The following is a 22,964-nucleotide window of genomic DNA, read 5'->3' on the forward strand; positions in this document are numbered from 1 at the left end:
AAGAAGCAGGGTAAATTTGGTTTTGAAGTTTACTAACATCAACTCTGCCGCAGCTTCACACTTCTTTCCCTGGCTAGATTGTTCTATGGGTAAAAAATATTGGATTTGTGCTGCTGAATGCAGTGCTAGAGCCTACAAAGTGCTTAGTGGTCCTGTGTTCAGCCAGGAAAGTGGGTTGAAGTTACCAGCCCTAAAAGCTTGTGACCAGAATGGAAAACACGGATGTACACAAGTGGCCAACTTTTGCAAGTCGGGTGCATACCAAGATTCAGGAAAAGGAATATGTTTGCTGTAAAAACAAATTATTGATTGTAGCTACTTTGACTAAAAATGTCCCAGGTTTAGCTGGAAACGGGTAACCTAGATTTCTCTTGGCTTTCCAACTCCAAATGTTACTAGTTTTTCATCGCTGATGTATATTCTCATCCCAAACTGTGGTTTCTGAAGTTCTTCCTAGCCAAAATATATCCTGGGAATGATCACTTGGCTATGTAATCACATTTTTGTTTGTTTGCATTTCCATAGTGCCTAGAAACCACAGTTGTGGACAAATGCATCATTGAGGTTGGGTGCTGTTCAGGCATGGAACAAAAAGGCAGTCCCTGTTCTAGAAAACGTAGCTCTAAGCATAAGACAGGAGACAACTGATGGTTACAGAGAGGGGAGCACAAGCAGACTGTGCCAATCAGCTCAACTTTTTACTTGTGAACAGATCAGATCAGGTATGATCTGCTTAAGAGAGAATAACATGGAATCTCATGGCTTCATTTATAGTGACTTCTAGACTTGTAACCAAATTCTGCCCTTGCATTGAACTGCCCTAGGTATTAACCACAGTCCTGTGCCGAAAGCCCAACCATACTTGCCTTTCTTCTCTGCCTTACAAAAGCAGACATTCGCTCTTATGCTGTGGGCCTGTACAAGGCCTATGCACCATTTGTGTTCCACGGAAAACTGTTTGGGGAGCTTGTGGTACGCAGGCCTTGTGCTGGGTCTCTCCATGGGGATGAATTTTACCCCAAAAGAATAGTGCTTATAGGAGGAAAATGGCCCTCCTGAAAATGTATCCCTAAAACACTCCAGACCTTAACATTGTCAATGTCCTTTTGCAGGTTGCCATGTCAATACTATTAAGCTTAATGAGACTTCCTTGAGAGGAAGTTCATACGTACATTTGCAGCAATATTGCTGGGATATGGGAAATATTAAAATATATGATGGTCCCAAGTTTCCAGTAAATGCACAACTGGAAAAGTGAATCACAGCTTTCCCTCTGGACTCCTCCTGAATTAATCAAGCCAACAATATCTGCACAGAGCCCAGAAGGCAGGGAACTAGACTAACCAGAAGGAAGGAGGAAGCCCCACAGCTGGATCAGCTGCTCAGAACCTGCCGTGGAGGAGGAAGATTGCAGCCCCAGTTCAGCAAAGTGCTGCAGTGGTGCTTAACTTGAAATGCCTGCCCGCATGCTGTTAATAAACGAGGCTGAGTTTAAGCACATGTTCAACTCTGAGCATCTGCTTACGCGCTTTTTTGACGTGAAGCATTTAATTTAACCAATCCAATTTCTACTCATTAGGATTCATGGTGAAAGTTCATTACACTGCCTCCTGTTCTCATTTGTTCCAGTTCCCCTCTGTGTCAGTCTGGCGGTGTGATGTTTTAACTCCATTGCTGGTTAAGTGCTAGTCTTCAACAGATTCCAAGAGGAAATTATCCCATGGAGTTATGAACACTACTTCGTAGCCACCAGAGGCTCTAATTGTAGACTCATTACAAATACACGGTCTTGAATACTGAACTATTCTCTCATCTCCAGAGGTGATGGATCAGTCAGGGGTTAGCCATTAGCAAAGACATGGCCATGTTGGAAGTTTTAGCAGCTGCAGTCTATGGTCACACCTCTTGGGTTGCAAGATGAGACTCTGGTGTCCAAGGTTGTCAGTTATCCTTCCAAATGCTAAATTATAGTTGATAAGGGGGTGGCAGAATCAGAAACACAATATGATCCAGGAATTCCTGTGATTTATTTATTTATTTTTTAGAGCAATTCTACAAATGGAGAGAACAAGACTTCCAGATTATTACCAGATGAAAAACTTTTTCAGTAAAATATGCCTCCACATGCAAGCAATTTTTCTAAAATGACATTGAGAATTTCCTGGGAAAAAAGAACGTAAGGCAGGATACAAGGTGTCTGTGGTTTCTGTTAGCTTTTTAATTATGCCTCCATAGTGGGTTGATTCTCACAACCACTGGGTAAACGAATGGCAGTAAAGGATTGCTAGTTATTTTCTTAGTGTTGTCACAGCAGACACAGAATTGCAGCGGGGCTTTGTTGATATAAGGTAATGATTTCCACATCGCTAACTCTAATTCCTTACAACATAATACAACACATCTGAGAACACTTTGCTTGTCCTTGAGCCATAAATTTAACTACCTATTAGAAACAGTCAAGCACGAGGGCTCATCTGTCACCTACTACATGAGCAGGTCTGATTTTCATTACATAGATTCCCAGAGCTCAATTGTGCCCTAGGGCACAGCCCTGCTTTCAGGGTGGTGTGGAGCTGCACTGACCCAGCGCTTCCTCCCTGGGCGCTGCTCAGCGCAGCTCACTTCTTTCTGCTTTCCTGGTTTCGCTCCGAGGACATCGATCTCCTCTCTCTGGGGTTCTCTGTAGGCACAGATGAAGCTGCTCTTGCACTATCTAGTCTTGTCCCATCCACAGACTGTGCAAATGGGAAGAAGGCTCCATTCACTGTGCGCACAAAGGCCAGTAAGGCACAGTTCAGCTGCCAAGGAAAAACTAAATACCCTGGCATGGCACACTTCTGGGGGGGCGGTCCTGGGCAGGAAATTCCACTCTTCCAAATGAAAAACAGGGGAGAAACAATCCAGATCAATTGGCTCTGCTCTGCAGTGCTCCCTTGCAGGCATCCTGAGGCTGAGCCCTGATTTCTGTCATGCTGGTGTCAGTGCAGAGCAGATCAACTGGAAACAGTGCATCTGGGACGAGAACTTGTCTCTGTACAGACCCTTTTAGACAGTGCCTTGATGGCAATAGAAAAGCCCCTCAAGGGCCCAGTCCTGTTCCCACTTAAACCATTTTTTCTTGAAAGGCAGAAATGTGGAGAAGTTTTTGATTTTATTTTTTTTCCAAAAAGCTCGCTCTCTGGGTCAGATTCCAAGTTGGAGCCCAGGGACTACATTCCAACCATATCTTTCAGGATGCATCTATGAAGACATATTGAATAGTTTTGGAAAGTGTAATCCCCGTGTTCCTGGTACAGGCAACATGAGCTCTTTATGGAGACCTGAGTAATTGCACTCCACAGTGTGGGCAAACAGCGATGGCTATATTCCTTAGGTATCGTGAGGCAGACAGAATTTATTATTTTTATCACTTTATCTTTTGAAGCTGGAGCTCCTTTATGAATCCTTCCTCTCTTGTTGGCTGGCAAACAGGGAGTCTTTTAAATCTGCATTTGGCATTCAGTTGTCAAAGCAGATCAGAACAAGAATGTTGTAACTGTCTGGTTCTCAGCTGCAGTGCGACATCAAACCAATTCAGTGCAATGGAAACCCCCTCAAATTCCCTGAAATTTCATCAGAAATTCCCAAATGGATAGCTGTCAATTTAAGCTTGAATCGGGCTTGGTGTGGTGAGAACGTTAGGACTCCTGGGAGATTCATTTTTCTGTGAAAAAAGAAACAAGCAATAAAATATTTCTGGGCATGTGGGATCTCCTTTCCAGAATGGAGTTGTCATGAGAGTTAATCAGAATAAAATATTAATCTGTAAAAATAACAAGCCTATCTCTTGTTGCAAATTCATAAGCTTATCATAGACAGCAGAAGTGACATGGAAAAATGAAAGCATCGAGATTGTTAGCCGTGATTCTAATCCTGTTTAAAGGCAGTCGTATTATTTCCATTGATTTTAATAGGCTTTGGGTCAGGCAGAAGATTTCTAAGTGGACTGTCAGGAGAAATACAGAATGTAGGTAAAACATTTGAGCCAGAGATTTCTGGGTTAAAACTGCATTTCTTGTTTTCCAAACTCAGGCGCTGCAGATAATTAAACCAAATTCAGCTGTGGTATGTGGCAAATCAAGGCCAGAGTCCAGCAAAGGGATTCTTGGCTGCAACAAATAAGCTACACCTATTTGGAATAAGGAAACTTCTCATATTTTCCAAAAATGATGTGCACATGGCTTTTGAGGTTAAACAGAGAGTTCTGTGTTATGTGCATACAGTTCTTGGTTCTTCTTTTCCATGATGAAGATGAGGGAGACGGTGGAGGTTCCCTCCAGTTTAAAAATGACTGAGACTTACCATCCTCTCCTGAGTTCACTTGTTCAGCAAATTTTGCAGGCCAAGTACATTGTCCCCATTCCACCTTTGAACTCTGGTGACACCCGTCCTCCCCCCACAGGTGGGGAAGGGCTGCAGTTACTAGAACAGCTCCAAGTTTGCTTTCCTTTGTGCCAGGGTCTAAACCAGAGTATGGTGACCTCAGGATTAGGGCTATACAAAGCTCTGAAAAACTAGCCATGTGGCTTTCAAGGGTCCCAATTTGTTCTGGGTTTTTAGCATACTATTATACTCTTAGAGGGTAGGTGCTACTTGAATACAAAGGATGCCATTTCATATATGTATTTACTTTCCATTTTAAGAGTGGCGTGCAGATAAGGATGTATTTTTAAATGCTTTGTCTACGTGTTTACAAAAGCTGAAGTGATCTGGCCCTGTTCTAATGTTAAATATTCCTTGAACTAATGCCCTAAACTGCTCTGAACTATGTTAGAAGCATCTACTATAGGCTTCTGGGACATTACAGGGATGGGGATCATGTAAACATAAATCCTGTTTTTAATCATGAGCTAAAATGCAAAATAATAGTGTTCATGTCTTTCAGCAATTCAGTTGTCATGAGATGACTAGGGGCTAGATGTTTAAAAACAACTCTGGCTCCTCAGTTAAGTCAAGGTAACATGCCTAGCTTGCCTTAAGCCACCCAAGGGTATCATATGGCTAGTATCGTGCCTCACCTTTGACTCCCTACCCAAAATGAATTGGTAGTGTTTGGTGCTACCCAGAGCAAGACCTAAACTCTCCACTCTAGAGCCATACGGCAGATACCTTCACTGCTGTGCCTCTGCACTTCTGAACTGGTTGTTTTTGAAACTGTACCCCAGACATGACAGTGCTTCCACTTCAGAAGGGGCTTCCCTTGTTGTCAGAAATGCCTGTGAGCACACATACTAGACCTGGTGAATGCCCCTTCCGTCCTGCATTTTAGAGCGAAAACCAGGGGGGTTGTTAATATATGGAACTAACTGGAAAGCAGGTCCTACGTGCCCAGTACACTGAGCTGAACAGAAATGTGTCAGTGATCTAATCCCATCTGTACAGTGGGACACCTCCATGGAAAAAGCATCCAGGCCCATGGAAAAAGTCTTGGAGCAGTGATATTAGCCTGCTCCAGTGTTCTTGCCTGGCAGGACTAAAGATAACATTTGTGCATAGAAATTGCATCATGCTATCATCTTTTAATAGGCACAGAGAATGTTTAAAGGGCCACGACTTTAGTTCAGAGAATGGCTCAAGGTGCTTTGCTGAATGTTGCTCACAAACGCTGCTGTGCTTCCGAACAGCATTCGCTTACCTCCAGAGACGCCCACACTTTATGGACCCTCCGTTCTGATTTTCTTTAATTCTCTGTTGCAGAGCTGAAACCAAGGCCTGGTCCCCCACTGTTCCAGAAGATGGAAAAGCACAAGCTTACAGGGTCAACGTAGAGGCTGAACCACAGGTATGGGAACGATGACACTTTGCAGACACTTCCTCTTGGCTAATTCATCAAAAAAGGAAGAAGCCACCTAGCCACAAGATGCAGGGAAAATGCTTGTGCCTGCAGAGATCTTCTCTTGATTTAAATGGGTTAAATGGCTGCGTGTTGTATTTAACAGGAACATTGTCAGTCAGCTTTTTCTTTGTACGTTTCTAAAAAGGAGATTTCCTTACTACATCTCTCCAGCTCTTTGCAAATCTTTTTTTCTGGGGTTCACTTCACGCTCAGGCCGGGTGCTTGCGGGCAGGTGCCGCCTGAGGGGCACCGCCACGGAGGGAAGCACCAGCCCCCCCGCAGCTCGGGGACCGCTCGGCATGCCGGCAGCTCACCCTCCCCTCCCAGTCACAGGAGAGTGGGGTAAGGATCAGGCCTGACCCATGTGTACACACCATGGGGGTTTACTTTGCCCTAAATTGAAGTGTTGTTTTTAAAGACCCACTGCTTCAATTTCGGGAGAATTAAACTGAAGTAAGTCCCTGTGGCATGTACAACCACCCTGTGTTGGCTAGGATTGGGGGTGGGCTGCTGGTCCACTGGTCAGGTCTTTCTCATAGCACGAGGGAAGTGACATGATTGCTGCCAGCTTTCACAGGGGCCCGCAAGGTGATGAATAGCAGCAGTGAAAGCTGACAAGGCGTTGGCCAGTTCTCACCCTGCTGCAGCTTGGCAAAGTCCTGAGCAACAGTCATGGAGACACTGCCTGCAACCTTAGCAAGACAAAAGTATGTCAGTTTATATTACATTCCTGCTTGAACGTTTATCTGTGTTACAAGTCAGACTGATACCTTCTGCAGAAGCATTTAGCATATTAACCCAAGAATATTTTGGCTGGCTGTGCTGACACTGAGTTTCTAGATTTGCTTGGGCTATTTCTTTCTTTGTTAAGGATTACTGCTTCATTTTCCCTGTGGAATTTTCATGAGATCTTTTGCTTTTCTCCTGTGTTAATAAAGTACCTAGTGACCAGGGTTTTCCTTTAACGGTGCCTGGCCCCATAGCCTAAGGCTAAATAAAAGTAAATACAAGATGTGGAGCAGTCGTGATAACAACTGAAATTGCAGACTTTTCAGTAGTGGAGAATGGGAAAATATCATTACGACTGACAGCAGAAAGGTTCAAAAGTTGTTCATACAGCATATGGGAGAACTCAAGTGGGGCTGTAAGAAAACATTTGTTAGCTGTAGAGAGAAATAATGTCTAGGTTCATACCCTGGACACTGTCACACTGATACTTTTTAGGCTGTTGCAGACACAAGGCAATCTGTGCATCATGGCTTTGTATTCTGGTGTTTGATTAATTAAAGCAGTTTATTCTGACAAATTTTTGATAGACTTTGAAGTGTCCAAAACTGTGTATATATGTTAAATTAGGAACAAATGTTCTGCAGTTTGACTGCCAGATGCAACAAATCTGTGGTTTAATGTACATTGGATTTGAATCTTCCTATTAATACATGTTACATATGGTCTCTTTAAAAAACAGGACACAGTTACATGAAGCAGAATCAGGTGGACTTGGAATCTGTTATAGATTCGTGTTTTTCTGAAACAAAGCATACCTCAAATGTGTCTAAACCAGCAACCTGTAAAGTAAACTAAAAGTATAGGAACAATTTTTGGCAGCAAATTGTAATGAGTGTACAAAAGAAAAAATATCTAATGGGGTCATATACCATTTCACTCCCACCATCTCATCTCAGCATGTCTTTGGACTAAATTCTCTCTCTTGAAAAGCAGTAGGTGATTGCTGTGAGATTTCCCCTGATTCAGACCTTACTGAGTCCACAGAATTAGTGAGCGTCTTTGTCATCAAAGCCTCTGCCCACAGCTAGGACCACTGAGAGGTTCTCGTTAGTGCCAGAGTGTCACTGTGGAGGGTGCCGTGGGGACATGTGGGTTGACAGTGTCCTTTCCCGAGGAGCCCGCAGTCTAGGAATTGGTCTCATTTTTATTGCTTGGCTCCTTCCACTCATATGTTCCTACAAATGCACAGAATTGAGCCCTTTGAACATGCCAGCCATTGTCTTCATCTTTGAACTTTCTATGATGTACAGTTTCATGGCTGGGCTGTCAGGACTGGCCACTGGAAGACAGATACTGTCACTACAGGACCCCCCCCACCCCCCCCCCAAAAAAAACCAAAAACAAAAAAAACCAAAAAACCTCCCCCACAGTTCCCAGGGGAGTTAAGGATTATAGAGCCTTCAGGAGGGCTACTTTGATCAGCAGGGAAAGGGTCCACATGCCCCGAGGTTATTTCTAGGTCATGCGAAATGAAACCCCTCAGTAAAGGGGCATTAATAAACTTGAAAAAGAAGAAAGGCCCATTGTAAAGTAATAATTTGGCTCAAAATGTATAGCCTGTAGGTGCACTTTCTAGCATCTTGGGAAAAAAACAGTCTGCTTTGAATAGAGCCATCCTTCTCTAATCCTAAATCACAGGAACAGATTTGGAGCCGTTCTTAAAAAAGACCTCAAGCTTTTGCCCCAAATGCTTTCCAGCAATGTGGAACACATGTGTTTCCTTCCTACAAAGTTTTATAGTGTTAGGAAGACACACCTTTGAAGCTTTTTCACTTTTGCCTGTACCAATGATTATCCATAAAAAAGTTTATTTAAAGATGAAAATGGAGACAGGGAGAAAAGCTAACAGTTGCCTAGAATTTTATCTGCTATGTGTTTATAATGTCCTGACTCCCATGATATGTTGGACAAAGCCAAAAGCAGAAAATCTGTTTGATTTCTACTGTTTTGTATTACAACACACAAAGAAGTGTGTATTAATACCTTGATTTATTATTTTAGTAGGGTCATTTTGTCCGAAAAGCATCAATTCAAGGTCATTGTTATATTTTTGAGGGAATTTGAAAGCTATTGCTCAGCCAGTGGATAAGTCATACAAGTCTCTTCCTTGTAGTTGATAATTCCATTGCTTCTCACTGATATGACGGTTGGGAGGGATGTGATGAGCTGTACAGTTAGAAACGTATCTGAGAGCTTCCTGGCTTCTAACCCCAGAACCATGACTTCTAGATTTATTTGCTCATCTTGCCAAAGAGAACTTATTGCCTTTGGTCTATTTGCTCATGCCTTGTCTCAATTAGGTTTGATTTATCTTAAGAGTTTCCACTCTGCCATATAACATAGCAACCTATACCAATTAGGAAATGCACCTGGTATTTTGATAAATCTTACCTTTAATGAGTGTTTACAGAGACTAGCCTATATTGTAACCCCTGGTCCAGATGTGGATCATGTTCAAATGTGGATTTGAACTGAATGGTTGGTTTCAGGTGTAGGTCTGTTGTAGACCAAGCCAAGTAAACCTGAAAAGAGGGAAAGGCCTGAGCCAAATCTAAGCCTTGTGCCTTGGTGCCATGTTACATGTATTGTGGTAACTGCCAGAGGCCGGAGCCCTACTGTTGTCTTCAAATCATAGAAAATTATGGTTGGAAGGGACCTCAGGAGGTCATCTAATCCAACTCCCTGCTCAAAGCAGACCATCCCCAATTATATTATTCCAGCCAAGACTTTGTCTAGCCAGATCGTAAAAATCTCCAAGGATGGAGATACACAACTTCTCTGGGTAACCTGTTCCAGTGCTTTACTACCCTCATGGTGAGACAACTTTTTCCTAGTATCCAACATAAATTTCCCTTGCTGCAACTTGAGACAGTTGCTTGGTGGATGGGGCCACTGGTAGGTGGGGAACAGCATCTGGGAGTAGGGCGGGCAGAGCTAGGCCCAGGGCTGGGATCGGGATAGTGGGATGGTGACAGCACAGATCTGGGGCCCCAGGCAGAGCCAGGATCCACTGCCTACATATCCCTGCAACGGGTACGGGTTCCATGGGCAGGGGCACGTGGGGACCAGATCGTGGCTCTGCCTTGAACCCTGGCTCCATGTGGCACCACCCCATGATTCCAATCCTGGCCCTGGCCCTGCTTGTCCCACTTCCAGATGCTGCTCCCTGCCTGCCTGTGGCCCCATCCCAGCCTCCCAGCCATGTGCCCTGCCCATGCGAGTCCCAGCCAATCTCCACAGAGACCCTGGGATCACTGGGTTGTAACAGCACAGGGTCAGACCCGGAGTCAGAGCTACAGTCTGTTCCCCGCAACTCGCCCGGGGCCTTGGCCCCACACTATCACCATCCAGCAATCCCAGCGCTGCCCCTGGTTGCTCACTCCGGGATGCTGGTCCATGCCTGCCCACAGCCCCATCCAATCCACCCAGCCAAGCGTGGGGCAGAGCCACGTAGGGCGTTTTGGTTAGCTATTGTGGGGGGTAGGGGAGTACAGAGAGACAAGGGATGCTGACTTGGCACGGAGAGGGGAGGTGCTGATCTGACACAGGGTGGGGGAGGGGAGGTGGTGACCCAGCCGGCAACAGCTCACTAAAATTCCCCAAGTCTGACCCAAGTAATTGCCCACCCTGATCTAGCCCCATCCTTTTTGCAATGATCTTTCAAGCAGTTGAAGGCTACTGTTAAATCCCCCTCAGTCTTCTTTTCTCCAGATGAAATAAGCCCAGTTCCCTCCGCCTGTCCTCATCAAGTCATGCCTCCCAGCCCCTGCACCACTTCCATTGCTCTCTGCTGGACTCTCCAACTTGTCCACATCCTTTATGCAGTGGGGGACCCAAAACCAAACACAGTACTCCAGGTGCAGCCTCACCAGTGCCAAATAGAGGGGAATAATCACTTCCCTTGATCTACTTGCAGTACACCTACAAATGCAGCCCAGTACCTGGTTAGCCTTCTTGGCAACAAGAGCACACTGCTGGCTCACATTCAGTTTGTTTTCACTGTAACCTCCAGGTCCTTTTCTGCAGAGCTGCTGCCCAGCCAGTCAGCCCCCAGCTTGTACCGGGGCATGGGATTGTTCTGTCCTAAGTGCAGAACTTTGCACTTCTCCTTATTGAACCTCGTGAGATTTATTTTGGTCTAATCCTCCAATCTGTCAAGGTCTAGCCATATCCTCCAGCAAATCTACTACTCCCCCCCAGCTTGGTGACATCTGCAGACTTGCTGAGGGTCAATCCATCCCATCCATCTTCCCGGTTATTGATGAAGATGTTGAACAAAACTGGCCCCAGGGCCAACCCCAAGGGCGCTGCACTTGATACTGGCTCCCAGCTAGATGTCGAGGCATTGATCACTACCCGTTTAACCAGTGATCCAGCCAGCTTTATCCACCTTGCAGTCCATTCATCCAACCTGTGCTTCCTTAGCTTGCTTGCAAGAATGCTGTGGGAGACCGTATCAGTCAAATCAAGACTGGATGCCTTTGCAGAGCATCTGCATTAGTCAAGTGCAGGTGTTGAGACTTGATTTAGGAGCAGCAGGGTGGAGTTGAATGGCCTGTGACATATGCTGAGTTAGATTCAGCAGTACAGGGAAACAGCTGGGTGCCCTGGGCAAAGGAATGGGAGCAAATGCAAACATGCAGCTGCTAGCGGTAGCCATGGTTTTTTTGTTCACCGCCCCACATTGGCTGCCGGGGTGGATGCCTCTAGTCCCATTAAACTCTCTCACCCCTTCCCAGTTACGCCACTGGTCAGATGAAATGATCTAATCATGCTGTCTGGCTTTAAACTCTCTGAACTGTGTACTAGGCACCGTACAAACATATAGCAGCGGTCAACATCTAATAAGTGCTTATTTCATTCACATACTAATGGCGTTATTTTGTGATGTGTGAATGCTGTGTACCCCAAGGAGACCTTCACTCTTCAGGATTTTGAACTCTAGTCTGGTTTTTCCTTTTAATGGTGACTGTATGCATAGCAACTATTTCTCATTCTCTAGCAGACAATGACTGTGGGGTGTGCCAGTGACCTACCAGGGAAGAGCGATTACTTTCGAAAAATTCTTCTGCACTTAATTTCTTGTAGTGCCTGCTCTCTAGTCAAAATACAGCCATATGGTGCTAATAAGAGTAGGATGTTTGTTTTCGTGACCACTTGCAGACCGCCAGAATTGACAGCTTACTGGCACAATGAGCGTTAGAAGCTCATATTTCAGACTCTGAGGTTGAACACTGTCCCCGCTAATTGACAGTAGATTCAAATGCCTTGGACACAAGGGGAACTGAAGCAGAAACTTCAATTGACACGATCTGTTTCGCATGGCAGGAATTGGAAAGGGAAACTAGGTGGGTAATGCAGCGCTGAATCTTTCTTTGTCTGATCCACAAAACTTTGCCAGTAGAGCTGTGTCAGCTAGAGGTGTGAAAAGTTCAACCCTTCAGCGGGTATGGCTACGTCAGCAAAACCCCACTCTGGATGCACGTCTGACAGAAGAGGCTGATGCTGGCTCAACTAACATCACTCCAAGAGGTGATGCGTTTATGCCAGCAGAGAAAAACTGCTGCTGCTGCCTTGCTTCATGTTTCCACCAGTTTGCTCTGCTGACATAACTGTGCCACCCTGGCTATTGTGGCAGCAGCTCTCCAATGTAGTTAAGCCCTGGACTATCTCTAGTTATCTCAACCAAAAGTTGCTGCCATCTGGTAACTCACGTAAATTCAGCAAGTAATAGGATATTGGGCAAAATCTCAAAGAATCCACCGTGGAATTGACACTAGCTCAACTGATGCTGCTTACATCAGTTGGAGGTTAAGGACTGGGAGTGGAGACTGATGAAGCTTCAGTCCCTAGAGATGGTCAACCTGTTTTTTTCCTATTACTCTGTGCTGTATATAGTCAATGGAAAGTGCGTGTCAAAGGCTGCCATTGTGATTTGATATAAATCTCTTTCTAAATTGTAAGTCAGTTGAAAGCCAGATATGGCCTTTCCATAGCAGGGATGAAGCACATTAAAGGGGAAGGGAAACTGCATTGTTCCTCTTCTGTGGATGAGCAGGAGCATAGAGATATCATGGTCACAGCCTCATTGGAAATGTCCAGATCAACAGGAGGCATGGCTCTCCATGACTGACCAGTGTAAACCTTCCTGAGAACGTGGTCATAAAAATCTTCACTGGCTCTTCAGCTCTTCCCTTTGGGGATGATGTTAGGCTGTTCTCTGAGACTAAGCATATCTGAGGGTGATACACAGTGAAGTGGTGGGGCTATGGGCTCCTCAGGATGATGCAGAAGGGACAAAGCTGTAGCCCTTTTCCCTCAACCCCTTTTTCCCAGGTAGCTATGACCCACCAAAGGTTGCATTGTTATCTGATTCTTCCTTTCCTTACTTTTGTATTGACTTAAACATTCTTATAAATATTTATTTTTCTTACACAGATTTTTTCCTGTTTAAAACCTGGCTAAGTTTCATAGTTTAATCCCAAATTTGTTAGATGGGAGGGAATACCAGTATATGCCTCCAATTAGGGCTTGTCATTGAGTGTATTTGAGGCTTAGACATATGATATGATAATGTATGTGCTAATACTTTGGAACCTGCTTTTATATGAGGAAAATAAAAATGCGTAATCAATTATACCATTTAGATCACAAATGGAAACACCTATGTTTAAAAAAATAAGACATTTTGGTAATATATAGCTAACATTCCTTGTTTTACTGATAGCTTTTTTAATGTAAAATGTCACAAACGGAATTATTCCCACAGTTTTCTGGAACATAACTGGATAAACAATGTGTTCCTATTATAAAATACTGATGCAATTTGAAAAAAATCGTAATTTTCATACAGTTTCTATTGCTTTTCAATGTGACTTCAGTACATTTCCATCATTAGGCTTTGTCCTACTACGCTAATTTGTCAAGTCGGTGTACATTCAGAATTTCAGAGAGTTAATCCTGTACAGAAAGGCTCCCAAATCTATGTTTGTAGGACTTGGGGCAGTTTGGACCAAACTTGATACAATTCCATTAACTTCAGGAAAGTAACATCAGGGACAAATTTTGATCTCAAGCTTTGTCTTTTGGATATAGAGGATTTCCTTTCTGAAGGTGACTTTCCTTCCTCCCTATATTTAATTTTTTTTTTAAAGAGGATTTGAGTGAGGGTTGCTTAGAAAAAGCTTTTATAAGAATTGCTGGCTCCTGATTGTTCCAGCCTAACTGAAAGATTCCCATGGCAAAAGAAAAAAGGCTTCCATTTCACAATTTTTTGGGGGGGAAAGGATGAGCTAATGCCCTGGCATAATATTAAATTCCTCATCACATAGGAACTTCTAGCTTCTTGTCTGAGGACTGATTTAATGGGTGCATCTACACACGTTGCTATGGCGACATTGTTACTGTGCCGTGATTTAGTATTTCCTCTTTGAAGTACTAAATCACAGCTCGGTAACACCCCATACTGTGCCGTACATGCAGCGCACAGTTATTTTTACAAGCTACTTCGTTGTAGTGACGCGCTATACCAGTGGAGTGTGTTGCTATGGTGAAGTAGGTGCTGGTCACACGTAGACCCCACGGACGTTATGTCACCGTAGCGCCGCATGTAGACACCCCTACAGATAACAAACATGGAGAAGCCCAGTAGCTGTTGTAATTCAAGTCAACTACGAATTCGTGCAACTTTTCAAATTCAAATGTTGGGATTTTGGACTCTGATCTATTTAGGGCAGATTTACTAGGAGAAGGAGTTGCATGCAACCTGGTACAGGTCTTTTAAACAATACGCCACTAGATCAAGTTGTAAACAAAGGTTTTATTACACTAACCACATCATGTGGTGACCTACCCTGGGTGTGGCCATGTTTTAAAGAAAATGAATTTAGAAAGATAGCTTCTGAATGCTCAGATTGTGTTTGATGAAGTTTTCATACGTATGGACTGTAATCAAAGCACATTAAAGTCCAATGAAAAGATTCATAGTGGTTTCAGTTGGCTTATTCCAGTCCTTTACTGGTGTTTTGGAATCCAGCTCGACCCCCAGCATTTTTCTCCATAAGTAATTCCATGAAATGGAGTAAATTGCTATGCTAAATTGCTAAATTGTTCACTATGAATACGCAAAAACAGGTGACTTCTATGGGAGTCCGATTCATGAAGGACATGTAGATGCATGTTCTTAGGACAGCTTCCAGTTTAGTTTTGCCTGGGGCCCTTTACTACCCAGAATTAATTCTTGAATTATGCATTTTTTCAGTAATCCTAATGTGCTTAAGTTATGAAAAAGGCACTGATGCAGTAACAGTATGAAAAATTATACTTAAACCTTGCCAACATAGTATTGTATCAGTCATTTTTGACTCAGCTCATTCCATCACAGGCAAATAAGGGCTATAATAAGAGTAATAACCTGAGTTATCCAGAAAAAGGAAACAGCTTGACAGATACCGACCAACATACAGAGGCATATTTGAGTATCAATTTAAAATTATATATATTTATAAATACTAACACTTATTGGCAGCACAAATTTAGAAATGTTCTGGGCGGGCAGGTGCGGAGGAGGATATTGTATTTTGGTTTCAAATTCTTTTACATTCCCAAGACTTAGGAGCACACCTGCAGATCCTGCTGTCCAGAGGGAGGTATAACTATCATCCCAGTTCATTTTTTATAGCTGCGTACTTCAAATTAATGCATTGCTCTTTGTAGTCCTTTGTTGCAGTTTCTTCATATTGCTAAGCAACCAGTATGTTAGGTAAACAATTCTAAACAGTGCAATTCTCTGGTTCCTCCAAAGGGAAAATGTGTATGTGAAAAGTATTGAACATCATCAACTGCTTGTGCAATGCTGAATCATATGGATGCCTTGCTTTGAACAAAAGTTTGCCTATTAGTATGGTCGAAGGCTGGTTTGTCCAGAATACCAGGTGAGAACAGTGATGACCTCTGGAATGGCAGCAGGAGATAAAGACAAAGCTCTTGGAGATGAATAATAGTGTGGTCAGGGTGGCGAGATATATCAGGGCAATTAGGAATATTCTGTGGGACCTCCCAGCCCTCAGACAAAAAGCAAATTAACACTGCCAGAGTTATAGGAATGGGAGAATCGTGAGGAAGTTGCATGTTGGTGAATTGGAAAAAGAATCTCAAGGGATTGTTCAGACTGTAACTAAGCTGTGAACAGTTACAGCAAGGCAATTAGGGCTTCTGGAGCCATGTGTTTTTGCAGTGGTTTAGTTGGATGCAATCCACAGGTATTGCTAGGACTTGTTAGCAGGAAGGACTGAAGCATGTATTAGATGTGAGCTGCCTTTTTATGAAATAATAGTCTGCAGGCTGGCAAGAGGGAACTTGGGTAGGACAGGGCAGTCTTGACTTATGTACAAGTTGAAAGCAGCTCCTTGTTGTAAGCTGTGCCCAATGCAATAAATGTCTTTCTGTTTACATATACGAGAACTTGGGTATTCTAATATAATAAAAGCCTTAGTCTGTCTGTCTGACTGTCCGTAACGCTTTATTCATGCTCTGATTGGTTGTCTGAAACAGCAGGGATGGATGGGATGGAGCTTGGGGGTGAGGCCGTGTTCCCCACCAGCCTTGCTTCCTGGAGGAGGTAGCAACAAGGGGTGCTGGCCGAGAGGGGCGGAGGGGACAGTAGGGGCAAGCTTCCCCCGCCCCCTGCTCCTGGGAGGTGGCAGCGGCACAGGGTGGTGCCTGGTGGTCCTCCGGACCCATGTGCCCCCCCCCTCCCCCCCCCCATCATGCCTGACAGGCAATTGGATAATGTTTACAGAATGGGCCTGTGGAGTTGAATGCTGGGTATGCCTCTGAAAATAAACTTTAAAAACTGAATCTACCAAATGGTCAATCAAGTTACTCTGCAAGGGTCAAACTGTCCAGGAGTTAGGCCTGTTCTTTCAGGTCCTGGCTTGTGGCCCCTTTGCATATTAATTGGTGCTAATTATTGTTTTGGGAGTTTGGCTGCTGGTAAATGAAGTGGTGCTGCAGAATAGCTGCTAGTTGAAGTTCTGAACTTGAGTAAAACCAAAGGCCGGGGATGAGTGGTTCTGCACTAAGCAGGAATGCAAAAGCCACTGAGGAATTAAAATCTAATGTTAAAAGCAGTCATTGGGAAATCAAAATCTAGGCAACATGGGTGTCTTTACATGTTCTCTGGGGGTGCAGAAAGGGAGGGAGGCGGGAACACGTTTTCATTAGAGCAGTGGTGAACAAAATGCAGACTGTGAGCCAATATGGCCCACCAGGCAATTTCATCCAGCCCACAGGTGCCCACCAACTAATTGTACCCCACCCAGCCCTGCTGTCCACAAGGGTGGAAGTAAGGTGCCCACATATACCCCTCCCAACCAACATACCCTGTTGTGCCTCACTCCCACACTTGTGCGCAGAAGGGTTCAACCACGGCTTCCACGTGGGGCTGCAGCTGCTGCTGCTCACTCCGGTACCAAGTAGGGAAGCGGGTGCAGGCGGGAGCTGCACAGCACACGGGACTGGAGCAGTTAATCCCTTTAAGTTTCAAACCACCTTTTACTTTGTAACCAGCCAAGAGAAACAGGAGCAGACTAGATCTTCAGTTCCAGTAAAGCCCTGGAGCCATATTAGTTTATTCCAGCTAAGGGAGTGGTTCCAAGCATTGCATCCTTCTAGTGGAAATGATGTTGATACTAAAGGCTTCAAAGTAGTTGGCAGTGTGGGAGTATGACTGTTGAGTACACTTTTGAATGTTTATGTCTATCACCTGCTATTTTTACAAAAGAATGAATAACCTTCATTACCTTTACTGAAAAAGTGTCCTGACTTTCACTGGCCTTTAGCTCTCCAGTAAAACTTGTTCTGTTTTCCAGTTCAAATGAAAATGGATACATATCTTTAGGAGTGAATCAGTGGTTCTCAGAATATATTCTACGCTTCTGTCTATTTAGTTATAAATGTCAAGGATCTATAACACAATTACATTTCTCATTTTTATTATTATTAAAAAGAAGAAAATAGTTTATATCCAGTTTGAAGACTGCTCTGCATGAATTTTAGTTCCATTTTATCTATAAAATTACCTGGGGATGGGAGTTGTCGTAGAGAATTTGAAAGCTAGAAGAAACAGTAGGAAAAGCCTGAGTGTTAACACGGAGTTTATTGTTCAACATTAGCTGAGTGGGTATTCTTGCATTAGGCTCCACATGTCCTTTCAATGCAAATACTATGGAGCTTTGCCTGAACAAAGAACAAAGGGCAGGGCAGTGAAGGGAACACACTTGAAGATACTTGGTTTATTGGAAATGATGTAAAACAAATGCTGGCAGCATGTCAAAAAGCCATTAAAAATCACAAGTGGATCCTATACAACCCACATCAGGTGAAGGAAGAAATAGATTGTGTGATCCCACCATTGTCATTAGCTCTCTTTCTTGGGCAGGAGTGCATATAAAACAGATGCGGCTTTTTTACAAAACCCTTCTTCAACTACTCTATATACACGTGTACTAAAAGCCATGATCACTGCACTGAAACTGGCAAGATAAGTAGAATATATTTTAATCACACTTGACTTTCTTGCGTAACTTCTTCCATCTCTGTGAATCTCTGAGAGACATTTAGGGAGCCAGGTGACTTAAAGTATAAAGCTGTGGCACCACAATTCAAGTCCATCTTGAGCTCTTAAAATGAAACAGTTTCTGTGGCTTCTGTTAACAGTCTAACCCTACACACTTTTCCCAAAGAAAGCCACTGTGAGCTGCGGGAGGGTGGGCACTAGGATGGATCACATCCTTCAGCCCCCATTAGAATGTGCATTGAAATCAACAGCACTGATTTCAGAGGTGCAAATCAGGCAATTATTGAGGAAGAGGCAGCAACTTGCTGTATTAAACCATCTCTCATTACTTTGCATTTGTAAATTTATCTTTTTAAATGCAATAATTGCTTAATATTTCAGGCATAGGGACCTGATGTGAAGGTCATGTACGGTAGTTCTTTCCAGTAAGAATGAAAGGCACCAAAAGAAAGAATTGAGAAACTCCAGTTACAAGCCATCCACCTCACCTGGGATTGGGAGTTATAGGACATTTCAGCTAAACATAGTACTGCTGCCTTTGCCGTCTCAGGACAGGGAAAGGCCAGAGGGCCAGGTCCTCACCTGGCATCAGTTGGCATTGAAATGAAGTCACTTTACACAAGCTGAAGATGTGGAGCCGTTCAGGGAGAAGAAACCCCCACTCCAATAAGCAATCCATTCTCTTGCTGGCTCCAGAGAAACCTTGCAAAGCATTGTGTGGCTTCAGGTCATCTGCCCTTTTGAGCCTCCCACGGACCAGCTGTGATGGATGGAACCACGGCTCAGGCAAACTCATACAGCGCTATGCAGACAGAAGTGTACAACTCTGCTGTCACTGAGAAATGTGCGCCTCAACCAAGTTTAACTTAAACCAGCCAACGAGGAAATCCCAAGATCCCAAATCAATTCTTCCAGAGTGCTTTACCTCACACTGTGTATTAAAGGCTGCGAGCCGAGTTATTGTATCAGGCTTTATTTCAGCTGAGTTTTGTAGATAATTTTAGTTAGGAGAGAGAAGGAAGGGGTGGGGGGCATTATACCAGAAAGGCCTTCTATGAATATTTATAGCCAAGACATGTCAGCCTCAATACTTGTAAATGAAGACAGGTTGCTTGTGCTGTTGGAAATTGTATTAATGGAGGGAGCATTTAGTCAAGGGGAAAAACTGGTTGTTAGAGATAACGAATGGCAAAGGGGAGCTGGGGTAGGACAGGGCAGTCTTGGCTCACGTACAAGTCTAACGCAGCTCCTTGTTATGTTGGGTGTTCTGGAGGAAGCAGCTCTTTTTGTGTAGTCTGATTGTTTGTGAAAGTCTTGTGGAGTCACCTGTCTCTGGTGTTGGGATCAAATGCAAATTAACTGCAGGGCATTTTGCTAAGGAGAAGGCAGTGAGATGTGAATCTTTTCCTAGGGTAGTAGGAGAATGCATATATAATGCATTCCACTCTGATCAGCATCATTTTCTCCATTTTTTTTTTCTTGAGTAGGTGTGAATACAATGAATCCTTTCTTTGGCGACTCCAGTTACAGCAGGTTTGAGTGGTTTGGAATTTCTACCTGAGCCTCGGACAGATAACGCAGCCCTTGACACTGTAAATGGTTCGGGTAAGGAAGATTAGCCTGGGCTGCTTGTGGTGTACATGTTCAGTCATGTCTTCTGTACAGCTCTCATTTCCAAGTGGATATTTTTCCCTAGCTGGCTTGCTATATTAGACTACAGGGTATATTTCCTTTGCTCCCCAGTTTCTGACACATACAGTCCAAGATTAAGCAGTAATTTTTGTTTCTTGATCCTGACTTGATCCATTTGTTTCTTGATTCTCATCATTTCCCTGATTTGGACAGATATTCATTGTACTTTGGAGGGGTTTGGGATTCATCCTAAAGCTAGACAGAGCCACTAACATTTATAACAAAGGAGTAGTTTTAGTCTCTCATATCGGTTCTTGAATAATATATATTTATGTGGTCTGTTTTTCTGGGCTTCTAATGCTATAAAAGTCAATAGCCTCTTATCTTAATAATAGTTCACTGTAAATCACAAGCCTTCCCCTCGTAGAAACAAACTTTCATGAAGGAGTTTAGTGCCCCTCTCCTCCTTTCTAAATTATATCAAGAAAAACTAGGAGATGCCAAACATAGATCATCTCATTGTTGCCTCGCTGCTTGCAAACAGTTTAGAAATGGGTGAGTGATAACTCCTCAGCCTACTTAACAGATGTTTCAGTTCACTTAATTCCATGGTTGCTCTAGGGCATATCTTTTAAATCTAATAGAAAGTGCATAATCCAGGTTTGCTTAACTGCTTTTTTCAGCCTGATGTGCCAATGATAGGGGGGGATCATTGGTTGCCTGCTGTAAGAAAAGATTTTGGTCTGGTGGTATGGAGAAACAAGCAGGATACGAAACAAGAGAGAGAACATGCCTCTGGTAAAATATTTTCGTATTATTAAAAGAACAATGACTGAGATATTAATTAGTTGCCCTGGTGCCAGCAAGGTTAAAGATTTGCTTGGTCAGGAATGGGAGTCTAAGGTCAAAAGGACACTGAAGAGGAGCTAGAGCTTGGACTAGGACTCAGGAGACCTGGGTTCTATTCTCAGCTTTGTCCTAGGCCAGTGGGGTGCCTTTGGTCAAGTCGTTGCCTCCCTGTGCCTCAGTTTCTCCAATTGTAAAACAGACGACAATACTGGACTCATTTGCAAGATCCAATTTTAATAACACTGTGCAAGAGCTGGGTCTTATTATTTATATCATATATGAGGGGATGAGTTTTCAGGAGCTGTTTTAAAGAACAGAGCAACACTGAAACTAAGGCAGGGGTGGACAATTATTTTAGGCAGAGGGCTGCTACCGAGTTTTGGCAAGCTGTCAAGGGCCTCATGGGTAGCCCTGCCTTGTGACAGGTGCCCCACCTCCTGGTCGTCATCTTGTGACCAGACGTCCTAACCCCTGACCTTTGCCACCAAAACTCCCTCCCCTTGCCCCCAGAAATACTCCTTTCAGCAAGGGTTTTGCCATCTTGGAACCAGAAAATACCAAATTATATGCTAAAAAGCAAACATCTACAACATTAATTAATTTGATTTCAAAAAATATTTTTGTCCTGATTTACATGTGTTTTTGTACTGTACACAGAGGTGATTGCACAATAACTTAAAGTCTTATTCTTGTATATTGTGGAGTGGGTATAGGTTTGTGGGGGGCTGTGGAAGTGTGGGGTATGAGGGAGGGTGTGGGTGTGCCTGTGGGGTCTGGATAGGTGTGGGGGTAGGGTGAGGGAACATGTGCGTGTGTATGTGGATATGTGGAGTGTGGGTGGGTATGGTGTTTGTGGGGGGAGCGTGGGAGGAGAGGATGGATGGGGTGTGTGAGGGGATGTGGTTGTGGGGGTCTGCATGTATGGTAGTGTAAGGGTGGAGTGTGGGTGCATGTGTATGGTGGGGTGTGCATGTGGGACTCGCCCTACAAACACACACCCCTTCTACTTATGGCCCTGGGGTACCAGCATGGGCCTCATGCTCCTGTGCTCCGGTGAAGCAGCCAGGAGCCACATGGTGCTGGAGCAGTGCAGACAGGAAGGCAGGGAAATGGCTGGGGGGCGGGGCTAGGCTGCTGGGTCCTGCTGCTGGTTCCCCCTGGGTCCTGCCCATGTCTCCTGTCATCTTTGGCAGGCAGCCAGGAGCAGAGAAAAATTAATTTTCTAAATTTTTAGGGGCCCCATGGACCGGATAGAATGGCCTAGCAGGCTGGATGCAGCCTGTGGGCTGTATTTTTCCCACCCCTGGACTAAGGAGACTGAAGAGCAAATTGGATGCTTATCTTGCTGGGATCCTATGACCCCAGCTGACTTCCTGCCCTTTGGGCAGGGGGCTGGACTTGATGATCTTCTGAGGTCCCTTCCAGCCCTAATGTCTATGAAATCTATGAAGCAGAATTGTCACCAATTGCTGAATGGTTAAAGCACAGACAACCCCAGGCCCAGCTTGGCTCATGCTTGCCTTGTTTCACTCCACAGATAAGTTTACAAGTCAGCACTGGGGGCTATCATTCCCTTGAGAGAAACAAATCAGATGGCCACAGTGTATTGCTAAAGCACATGCTGAACTGCACTGATCACTAAACACTGCTGTGGTTAGCTTCTACTCCTGACCCTTCTATGTTTGTTGAAAGAGAGACGGAGAAAGTATGAGCATGTTTCCTACCTCTACCATAAGCTGTTTAGACAAGTACCCCATCTTCATATCTGTTCCTAAAGTGCCCACCATGGAGTTTGCACCCTAGAAGAGTACAGCTCAAACTTCCTCTAACCAGACTGCATCTCAACGGCAGGAGACAGAGGCATAACAGCATGGCCGGATGCCAGGGGTAGCTGCCATATGCAGAGGCAGTGGTGACTTCTGGTTGCTGGTGTGATTGTGCGGCTGCAGCACCAGACTTATTTTTCTCCCCCCACACCCATGTCAGTGCCTGGGATGAATGCCCCGGTGGCCCTGGTCTAGTTGTACCACTGGCAGGATAGGAGGTCTCCATGGGTCTTCAAAGTCTACTCAGCCATGCTGTGCCTGAGACACAGTGACTTGGGCAAAGGTACCAGGAGAGGCACAAATGGCTCTCTCCCAGTGGGGTTACTAATGATGGTGGAGGTACACCATGGACTTGCCTGGAGGGCCAGCTGGCAGCCCCACACAGCTGGCGTGGGGATTTGATTACCCACTCTGC

At 44.3% G+C, this 22,964-nt stretch overlaps 1 protein-coding gene across 1 annotated transcript in view; it reads left to right on the top strand.

Moving 5' to 3' along the window:
- Positions 1-22,964, top strand: part of PDLIM4 (PDZ and LIM domain 4) — a 93,010-nt gene that overhangs the window by 34,411 nt on the left and 35,635 nt on the right. The window contains exon 3 of the mRNA XM_090064564.1: positions 5,737-5,821. Coding sequence (XP_089920690.1) covers positions 5,737-5,821 — 85 coding nt within the window. The remainder of the gene's footprint in view (positions 1-5,736; positions 5,822-22,964) is intronic.

This window comes from Crocodylus siamensis, chromosome 10 (genome assembly GCF_052110815.1).
Source record: "Crocodylus siamensis isolate JL-2025a chromosome 10, ASM5211081v1, whole genome shotgun sequence".
NCBI classification, from domain to species: Eukaryota; Metazoa; Chordata; order Crocodylia; family Crocodylidae; genus Crocodylus; species Crocodylus siamensis.